The 10,272-nt window shown below is 40.5% G+C and overlaps 1 protein-coding gene and 1 non-coding gene across 4 annotated transcripts in view; both read right to left on the bottom strand.

Annotated features, from left to right (window-relative positions):
* Positions 1-8,800, bottom strand: part of ca5a (carbonic anhydrase Va) — a 28,063-nt gene extending 19,263 nt beyond the window's left edge. For 2 of the 3 annotated variants that reach the window (XM_044035562.1, XM_044035561.1), the window contains exons 1-3: positions 8,263-8,800; positions 3,332-3,529; positions 2,365-2,483 (exon numbers count right to left, since the gene is read on the bottom strand). In XM_044035562.1, the coding sequence (XP_043891497.1) occupies positions 2,365-2,483; positions 3,332-3,529; positions 8,263-8,404 (459 nt within the window). In that variant the 5' untranslated portion in view covers positions 8,405-8,800. Of the gene's footprint in view, positions 1-2,364; positions 2,484-3,331; positions 3,530-3,692; positions 4,463-8,262 lie in introns of those variants that run through there. The other variant, XM_044035563.1, reaches the window with a different exon arrangement.
* Positions 8,801-9,710: 910 nt separating this feature from the next.
* trnad-guc lies at positions 9,711-9,782 on the bottom strand. Its single transcript has one exon. It is a non-coding gene; the product is annotated as a tRNA-Asp (tRNA).
* Positions 9,783-10,272: the final 490 nt, after the last annotated feature.

A 10,272-nucleotide genomic window follows, 5' to 3' on the forward strand; every position in this document is an offset into this window, starting at 1 on the left:
CACGCACACACATCCCATCATTAACAGTGTGTGTGTGTGTGTGTGTGATTAACCTCTGTCTTGATCCAAATGACTCCTCTGTCATCAAAACCATCCACAAATTCTCTCTCTTTTCAAAATAAGAGTCTCCTCATGACCCAGACACTTTGTCTTGAAGCAGATGAATTTTGTCTAAATGCAGACTTCAATTGAAAACATAGTATCAAGGAAATAATCTGGAATTTAATTAGATTGTAAATTAATCTGGAGATTATTTTTGCAATTAATCGGCAAGTTGTAAGTGTTTCTCAAGCTAACATATTAAAGACGTTCTCAAATGTTTCCTTTAATCCACAAACCAAGCGTTTTCAGTATTCAGTGTACTGTCAGAGGAGGAGCATATATATAATATAATTTTTTTATTATATTGTGGTTAACTGATTGCCTATCGGTTGTTCTAGTTAAATATTACTCTCAGTGCCAGTTTTGCCTGTTGTGGCCCCTAAACATGGAATGTTCCAAGTTGGAATGTCCCAACTCTGTTTTTAAATCACTTTTCATTTGCGATTGACGCTATCTAAGTTGTTGACGTTATTTCAGTTTTATTGTATGGCTTTTAACTTATTTTTAATTGTGTCTTTTGGATGTATTCCATTGCCTTGTGTGTCTTTCATGTCTTTTATTTATTATTCTGCGCAGCACTTTGGTGTTTTAAAAGTGCCTTAGAAATAAAGCTGGATAGGACTGGATATTGCTGATTAATATGCGTGAATATAAAACATAAGCTACTGACGAAAGAGAAGAGACATTTGTCGGTCAGATCTGTAACTCGATCCTCCTGCACAGGCACAAAAAGACTGCTGAGTGATGAGAACAATGACGCGTTCACATTCCCACAACACACACAGGGTCAAACCCTTTTGTTATATAAGAGCGTTACAGTCAATGGAACAACATTAAAATAGATGTTTTGTCACGTTAAGAGTTCACAGACAAAGTGAAAGATGACTCAAACGGCATTCATTCGTTTGTTAGCTGATTTTTACAGCACTCTCGTCACTCAAATATGTGCCTTTTTCCATACAGTGGCTTTGTCACACAATACAAACACACAGCGTGTGTGTGTTCTGTGTCTGGCTCCGCCTCTGCGCTGAACCTGTACATTCACCCAGCAGCAGGTGTGTCAGGGGCAGTATAAGGCAACTACAGAGGGCGTGCACAACAACAGGTATGATAATTAACAACAGGTGAGGCACAGATAAAGAAAAAAAATCAATCAGCAGATTCAATATTAGCAGAGAAAATGTATGTAAGACATTTAATGATGCTTTGGCACCAAATGTGAGGTAAAAAGTTCAGGTGGTGATACTCGAAAAATAAGACAGCGATGTTATGTTAAAAGTGACGTGTAGAAATGTTTTGGCTTCTTCACCATAGATGAGGAAGTAAGGAACTAACGTGCTGACTCACCTGTTAGCGTAGGTGTTTTAGCGTCACTGGAGTTCAGCCTCACGTAGTAGTCGTAATGATAAATGAGATCATCATGTTTGTGTGTGTGCGGGAAATGTCTGAATTAGGGCTTGAGAGGTTTTTGATTTTTCAGCTTCTTAAATGTGAATATTTTCTGGTGTCTTTGCTCCACTTGACAAAAGAAATAAAATAAAACATCATCACTTCCAGGTTTGGGAAACACTAATCAATATTTTTCAACAATTTTTGACACTGTGTGGACCAAACAAATACTCAATTGATCGAGAAAATACTCAAAAAAAACAGGCCTAATATCTTCAAAGAGATAGTTAGATTTGTTCAAACTTGATTTTTGGAAAAAGTAACAGCCCTTTTCTTTCAAGCAGATGACGGTGGGTTCAATCCCCGGCTCCACACGTCGACGTGCAGATGTGTAAAGCAGCCTTGAGTGGGCATCTAACCATCTAACTAACCTCTAGCAACTGGAACATGATGAGGCAAAGTGATTATGTGCTGTCACTGCAACAATGCAGAATAATCCACTTCTTACAATTACAGTATATTCAACACTCCTCCTGCTGAAGTCCAACACACAGTGGATAATACGCTATGTACTATATAAGAGATATGAGAAAATCTCTTTACTCTATCTTCTTGATTTCATAATATCCAACAAAACAAAACACCCGATAACGATGGCTTTGTAGATAGAAAAAAAACATTCCCCAAATACTTTTTCTTGTTGCTACAACATTTAAAAAGAAAAGTTTTACTTCCTCTTCCCACAAGCCTGACAGAACCAGTTTCCTTTTCTGCTTCTTGCAGAACGTTAATGAGTTTCTTATACACCTCCATACTTTACGATTTAACTACTAATCTAATTTGGCGTATTCACATTGAGACGCAGATAAATACCTCGGCAGGGAACAGCCTCCTGTCCACGGTGTGCTCTGACCCCCAGTCGTTGCACTCACCCCAGTGGAAGTGGAACTGACAGAGCCTGAATTTGTCTTGCAGGGGGCCTCCTTTCAGCGCTGCACCAGAAAATGAGGCATGTTAAGAATCCCATAAGAGGAACGAAACGCTCGTCCTCCAGGGGAAATCACACTGCATCTCAAACTGTCGAGTAATCTTCAGCATTTAAAGCGGTTTCTTTCATTCGAAAGGAGGAAATGATCACACGGAAGACGTTACAGGGAGATGCTGCAATGTCCCGTCACACAAAGACTCTCTATTGCCTCCATTAAACACCACATTACTAGTTTCTATCCACACAATATAGTGGTTTCGAAATATCATTTTTTTGAACAAAGGCCAAGTGTAAGCTCACATTATACACAGTTATTATTTTATTCCTCATGTTACTGAACATAAAAGCCTGTTTCTTTTGTGACCTTATTATTCACGTGTGTCTGTTCTGAACCGGTTCTTGTCCTCTGAGTAACAACCTAAGCCCTTAATACTACGAACAAGAGCATGTGGCACAGGTGAAGTGACAGAGACACTTAATAACACTACCATTTTACCCTAAATAAGAGCGATATCAAAGAGTTACAGGCTTTAAACGGAGTTTCTGTGCGTGGCCTGGGTTAGACCATGTACAGACCATGTAGTATTTGTTCAGGTCAGGGGAGAAGTGTGTCACAGGACAATCATGAGACGCACAAGGCACTTTATGTAGCTTTAAAACCAGCAGCTTTACTTATAGCATTGATTGATGGCTCTTTAAGGTTGGGGGGTTGGGGTTAAGAAAGAGTTAATCCTAAATCTTCCACGTGTAGATGCTTTTCTAGATATCTGCAGGGACATTTACAGCAGTTGTGGTTGGAATTAGACACACCACGAGACATATACTTTATAAGAAAGACACAATAGCACTCACTCGACTTGTCTGTAGTGTCGTCATACTCCACGAGGAAGGAGTAACCGTTATTCCACATTTGCTGGCAGGTGTCTGGGTCGTAATCAGGGACCAGAGGCTTCAGCTCCGAGTCAAAGACGCTCTTCCGTTGAATGATGTCAATGGGGGACTGGCGATCGCCTCCTGGTACCGCGAGGGGTCCCTGCCACATGGGATGAACTGAATGATGACAGAAGTGTGGGAGGAGGAGGAGAAGAAGAAGAAGAAGACGGAGCAGAGGAGGAGAGAAGTAAAAAAAAAATTTCAAATTCAAATGTAAAGGAAACCAAAGCTAAATCTGTCCTGTTCAGACAAGAAAAGGATAGAAAATGCTGATACCCACTGTTCATGTTGTGCTCTGCTGCTTTCTGCATTTTCAAACAATCCATTTTGAAAAAAAAAAAAGAAGAAATAAACAAAGTGAACTGCCTTAAAACGGCTTCAAGAATGAAACATTGACAGAGCTAGAAAGAAACACACTCCACCTTCCTGGAGCTGTTTGAAGGAACTGAAAGAAAAAAGGAGCAAATGAGCAATCATACTTCCTCCTACTCCTCTTACACTCTTTTTTTTCCTGAAAGGAAATTACAAAATAAGAGCCGGCTGTGCTGACAGTGACACACGGAATGTCCTGGCACGCCCCCAGCTCCACTCCACAGCAGGGGAATCGAACCAAGACCTGTGGTCAGTCAGACCGTACCTTCTAATTACCTGAACCTCTGCTCGCTTTCCCTACGTACAGTGCCTCCGTCCACTCTGTCTTTCCGAATTACTTATGGAATCGACCACAACACGAACAAATTTAACTAAACAGAACTAATATTTAGTGTGGGTAGAAAAGTGCCGTAATCTATTGTTTTTTTCTCTCCTTTCATCCAGAGCTTAAGGTTTCCATTGTGAGCCGAGCTGAACAGGTCTGACTGGGAGATGACCTTCATCTTCATCCGACTTCACAGGCTCCTCCTGGGGGAGTTGGCCGCCTGACTCTGTTGTTGTTGCACAGGAACACAGCAAGCGCTTGCAAAGCAACTCGTGCCCATTCGCTCGTCCACCGGCAGCCGCGAAACTGTTCTAATTTGCGTCCTGTGCTCAGTGTGCAGCGGGACGAACAACTACACTGGAGAGTGTACGGAATTAACGAGTTTGTGTCTTGCGCATTATCGGTAATGAGCCGCTGTTACTGAGAATATTAATAAGCGCAAACCTGAGTGCATGAAAAACAACCTAAATCAAACATGTGTCCTGTAGACGTGCCCTTGAGCAAGAGGCTGACACTGCATTTGCTAAAGCCACTGCTTTCCATTCATTTCAGAACAGTATTTTGAAATGCATAAAGCTTTTAAGAAGTTTACTGCGAAAAACTTCTGTTTCCACGGCCTTTTCTAAACAAGATGGCAATTTAGTGTTGGGTCCTACTCACTACACTACTTTACAACAACATGCAGTCTTGCATGAAACTATTGTTTTCCTGTATAAATATCAAATCGATGCCAGTAATCACAGTTCCCGTCCACTAGAAAATGCACAATGACTCCAAAAATAACAAAACTCTGGTGAATAGACAGTCAGAGGGCTTAAACACCTTTGAATTGACGTAAACTCTTGTCGTCACATACAAAAAACAAGAGCAAGTACAAGAAGAAACAATAATCCCCTCCCTTTCACCTCAAGTTTTCAAAATCTTCGCACCATCAGTCCTAGAGGTGGGAATCACAGGGTACAGCACGATATGGTACGATTCAATCGATTTCTTTTCCCATGAACCCCAGTAGTCTCGTGCACGATGAAGCAGCGGCGTGTTTATGTCCGGTCGACATTCACAAGCGCGCATACACACAAAGGCCAAAGGCAAAGGATTTAAAACAACACAGGACAAAGTGCTGAATAAAACCAAAGTGGTTTGCAAGATCTGCCAAGCGGAGATCAGTTATTGTAGAAATACTAAAACCTCAGAACTACTAACGTTAGCTTCCGACAACAAGCCGTTCGGGGCAAAACAAAAGAAACTGATGGAATCACTAACATTACCAGCCAATTCTCTGAAATTTGGCCACGATACCCAGCCCTAGTCCACAGTACTAACAATATCACAATACAACAATTCACTGATAACAAGATATTACAAGACAATCATACAGCGATACATCGCAATAGCTGTCTAACAAAACAAGTGCAGGATTTCTCTATTTATTCACAACATAGAGAGAAAAGTGCATAAAGTGTAAGTATTGAACGTGGATGGAGCATCTCTTAACGTAGCTTTCTCCACGTGAGTGAAACTGGCAGGGACTATTTATCTTAGAGCGCCTTCAATTTTATTTAAAATACCAACATTAGCCCTGGCGTATCAATTGTCACACTGCACAAGGAAGGACGACAACATATCACCAAATTGATATTTTGACCCGCCCCTAATCACTATGTAGACAAAAAACCTGGTTTCATAGCAGTTCAGTAAGGACATTAAACTCTTGTTACGGTTAGGGTTACATTGCACTGTTAGTGTACCGTATGTTGTAATTGTAAACAACTCAATCCATCCACACATCAAAGTCCACTGACAATATCATCGATTTGACATCACAGCTCAAATGAGCTGTTGGTCCACACAGTTTTTACGCGTCGTATCTATCCTGTTTATTACGGTTAGAAACAAATGACACATGACGTCTGAGTGGAATTCACAAAGGTCATAGGACACATCCCAAAAAATCGAAGGTAGTACAACATAATATGGGTAACAATCTCAGTCAAATACTGGAAAAGTAAAATGTGCAGCACAAACATGTAAACGTTTTTAAGTATTTTACAATGTCCTATGACTGCAACTTTATAATAGAAACATGTAATATTACATACAAGCTCCAACAAGGCTGGAGTTGCACTGTGTTAATTTGCAGTGCCCCCGATCAAATAAACTCTATAAGTAAATAAAAAAATGACATTTTCACTGGAAAAAACTGTCAACAGTCATATGTTTGGACACAGAGAAGAGTTCAACTCAAAACGTCTGTGGGTGGAACCAACACTAAGATCACAGTAAATGGAAAAATGTGTATGTTTGTAATTTGGGTAACCTAGGTGACTTTAATTCCCCATGTGAGATTGTTCCTAAGAAGAAAGCAAGTCCTAAAACCTTCTGAAGAGGCCATACTGGAAAAACGCATATGTTTGCCAATGTTTTGATCCTTATTAAACATTACAGTTCTGCTGCACCTGGCTGTTTCTCCACCTCCAGTTTTTCCTTGTATAATGTTGACTCTGATGTTGTTGTTGTTGGCAGGAAATGGAGAACGAGACAAGTATTATGTTTTGGGGTGTGGTGGTGAGGACGTTGCTGCAACTCATGAGATGAAGCTCAAGCGTCTCTTGGACATTTTCAGGAATTTAAGGAAACTTGCAAGCCACAGATGGAAGCTGTAGAATATTGAAAAATAACAAAACATCTTTTCTGGAATCAAAAAAAACTCAATAAGTGTATTTACAGTGGAGATGGAGACAAACAGTTGCAGCCCATTTTTAGAACAGCTCTAGTTCCCGGACTTGAAACCCCATGACTCATTTTCTCCATTGACATTTCAGAAAATCCATATTAGGAGAGTTTTAAGCCTGGGAACAGACAGAATAGCTCACTGAAAACATGGCTGCAAGAGGGGACAGTGAAAAACAGATTTCAGCCACTTGACAAAAGGCTAACCTAATAAAATCTATGCCCGTTTACAACTAACATAACATTAAAACTTAAAAATATGTTTGCGACTTCATTTTGTGAATAGCTCACTCTTTTGTACCAAAGTCAATAGAGGACTTTGGTGTTTTCAGCTCAAAAAACTACTACTACTGCGAGGCTGGTCTACTGCTTTTTTTGATATGTTTGTGTTGCTTAGGTAACCAAAATGAAGGATTTCAAACAAAAGAAATTTAAATATAACACTTTTTAAGTAACAGTGGAACAACAATTCATGCATGTCATGATGTAAAATTGTTTTCTCTATGGACTTTGGTGCAGGTAGTCATCCGTTGGGTGAACCTTTTGTTAAATGGGCTAAAATCTGTTTTTCATGCGCCTCATAAAACATAAACTGTCCCACTACTGCGTGTTGCACCGCAGGACATTTGTTTATTATCGTTATATTAATTAAAACCGATTCTTGTTGGAAAAACCTCAAGCAAGAAGACTCACAACAGAGTTCAAGCTTGATCCAAATCCAGCTATGGAGTTGCTCCAGTCCAAGTTTTCCTTTTACCTTTCATGTGCATTTTTTCAGACAACAACAAAAGTTATGTGAACCACAATGACAAATGACAGAACAAGGTAGCTTTCATACTGACACAGAAACAATCTAATGTCACTGATATTTAGTCATTATTTTGACATGTTAAGTTATATAGTAAGTAATTTCTGTGGAATTGTAAGTCAAATGTTTGAGTTAGCTTCAATATTCGAGGTAGTGAGTCACTATTTTTGACATGGCAAGTTCATAATCGGTAATGCGGGACATTATGAATTGTTTGAATATGTATTATTATGACATGGCACGTCAGAATTTTGAGATACAAAGTCATCATCCTGAAATAGTAAGTTATTTAGAGATAGTGGGTCAAATCTAATCAGTTCAACTCAATTAATCCAATTTATCCACTAATCTAATTTATCTACTCAATGAATCTTGAAAATAATCGACAGATTCGATTTTTGAACGGAAAAACTTGGGAGCAGAACGACGTACAACAGGATCAACACACACAAGTTTGATCCAAATCCAGCAACCATACTCCGGTCCGAATTTTCCATTTCTCCCTCGCGCACGTTTTTTTCCACTATTTTTGTTTTTTTTTCCACTATTGACAACAAAATTGACCACCTGACCACCAAATGTTCAGTATATAACCATGTTTACGCTGGTACTCACTCTGAGAAAGAACATATTTGCTGGAACACGCCGTGAGGTTGCACCTCCTGACGGGCGTTAACCGATGACTCCTGGCGTGTCTGACGAGCTGTCGATGGAGCTGGGAAGCCAGCGGTCGGATGACAGATGACAGAGTCACCATGTTGAAGAACCCTCAGCGGGCACCAGCGGGTTGTCTGTGAGGGGGAAGTCAAATGTTCGCCCCTTTCGTTTTCACGTCGCGCGCGGCTGCACGTACAGCTAACTAGTTAGCTAGCGTTAGCGTGTCGTTAAAATTCCTTTACAAGTGTAGCTTCCACTTAGCAGCAGCGAGCTTTTTTTAATAACAAGACTCGCGTTGTTTGGCTGCTTCTCTCGGTCCCTGCCCTCCCACCGTGTGTCTATAGGCGGGGAAATGGGGGCGTCGTTACACGTATTCCATGCAACACCCGTCGCAACCGGGTAGCGTTTTTCACCTGAGTCTGAGGTTACGGAAGTTAACAACCCCGATATACAACCTTCGTCCCGGTACGTGACAGGAAAAGTGATGAAACGCTGTAGAAACTGTTTACCATGAAAGACAAGGGGAGGGGCGGGGCTTCACTTGCTGGCCAATCAGAGGGTTTCTATGAGGGGCGTTACTTGTGATGATGATGACGACAACAGAATGATCTCGTTTTGAGATAAAAATCTGAATAAAGGATTATGTATTTACAATTAAATACATAAATAAATAAAACAGCCTGACCTCTGAGAGTAAAGAGAATGTGATTTGTTGTTCTCTAACAATGAACAATATACAATTAATCTGCTTATTATTTTATATCAATAAAGCAAAATATTCGAAGAAATTGCTCTTATATAGCACTTTCAAACTTAAAACCATCTTAACTAACCCATCTTAACTTTTACTTAAGCACATTATCAAATTTAAGAATCCCTAATTCCCAATGAATAAAATCCCACAAATTTAGTAATGAATAAATGCCTATAGCATGTGAGTTGTTACTTGTATGTCTGTTTTTGTGTCTGTCATTCTTATTAACCACTCTTAAGTTATTACAGATATTTAGTCATTATTTGAGATAGCACGTTACATGTTTGAGCCAGTAATTTAGAGTTATTGTCATTTTTGACACAGTATGCCATTGTTTTCAAATAGTCAGTCGAAATTTGGGATAGTAAGTCAAGACTTTGAGGTAGTGTATCTCAAACAATAGTGAGGATTTTTAGATCATATTACGTTATTCTTTTGTAATAATAACAATGTGTTAGTCAAATGTTGTAAATGAAACAGCAGTTCCAGCACTTTTGGGGAAAGAAGCCTCAGAAATGATGCAACACAACCACTTATAAACATGAAAAGAAAATCCATAAGAATGAATGGAGAGCGGACGTCACATTTTTAAAGAGACTCGAAGAAAACCCCTCAATTTCTTGTTTTTCTGGTCAACATGGGAAAAAAACATCTCCCCGTCGGGGAATTGAACCCCCGTCTCCCGCGTGACAGGCGGGGATACTCACCACTATACTAACGAGGAAGTGTCCACACTAGTGATCCATTACTGTTCTTGTATGTAATGGTGCAAGAGAATTTTCACGTTTCTATCTGTCTCGAGTTCTGCGAGCCGGTTTGCCGACGCAGAGCGAAGTGGGCGGGCTGGGGTGTAGGTTTTGATCATGTCCTGGATGTAGGCTGGACCGGATCCGTTTGTAGCATGGAACGCAAGCACTAGAGTCTTGAAGCGGATGCGAGCAGCTACAGGAAGCCAGTGAAGGGAGCGGAGGAGCGGTGTAGTGTGGGAGAATTTTGGTAGGTTGAAGACCAGTCGAGCTGCTGCATTCTGGATGAGTTGCAGAGGTCGTATGGCACACGCAGGGAGACCAGCCAGGAGGGAGTTGCAGTAATCCAAGCGTGAGATAACAAGAGCCGGGACCAGAACCTGTGCCGCCTTCTGGGTTAGAAGAGGCCGTATCCTTCTGAAGATATGGCAAGATCGAGCTGTTGCAGTAATGTTGGCAGTGAGGGAG

Source organism: Solea senegalensis, linkage group LG10 (assembly GCF_019176455.1).
Source record: "Solea senegalensis isolate Sse05_10M linkage group LG10, IFAPA_SoseM_1, whole genome shotgun sequence".
NCBI lineage: Eukaryota > Metazoa > Chordata > Actinopteri > Pleuronectiformes > Soleidae > Solea > Solea senegalensis.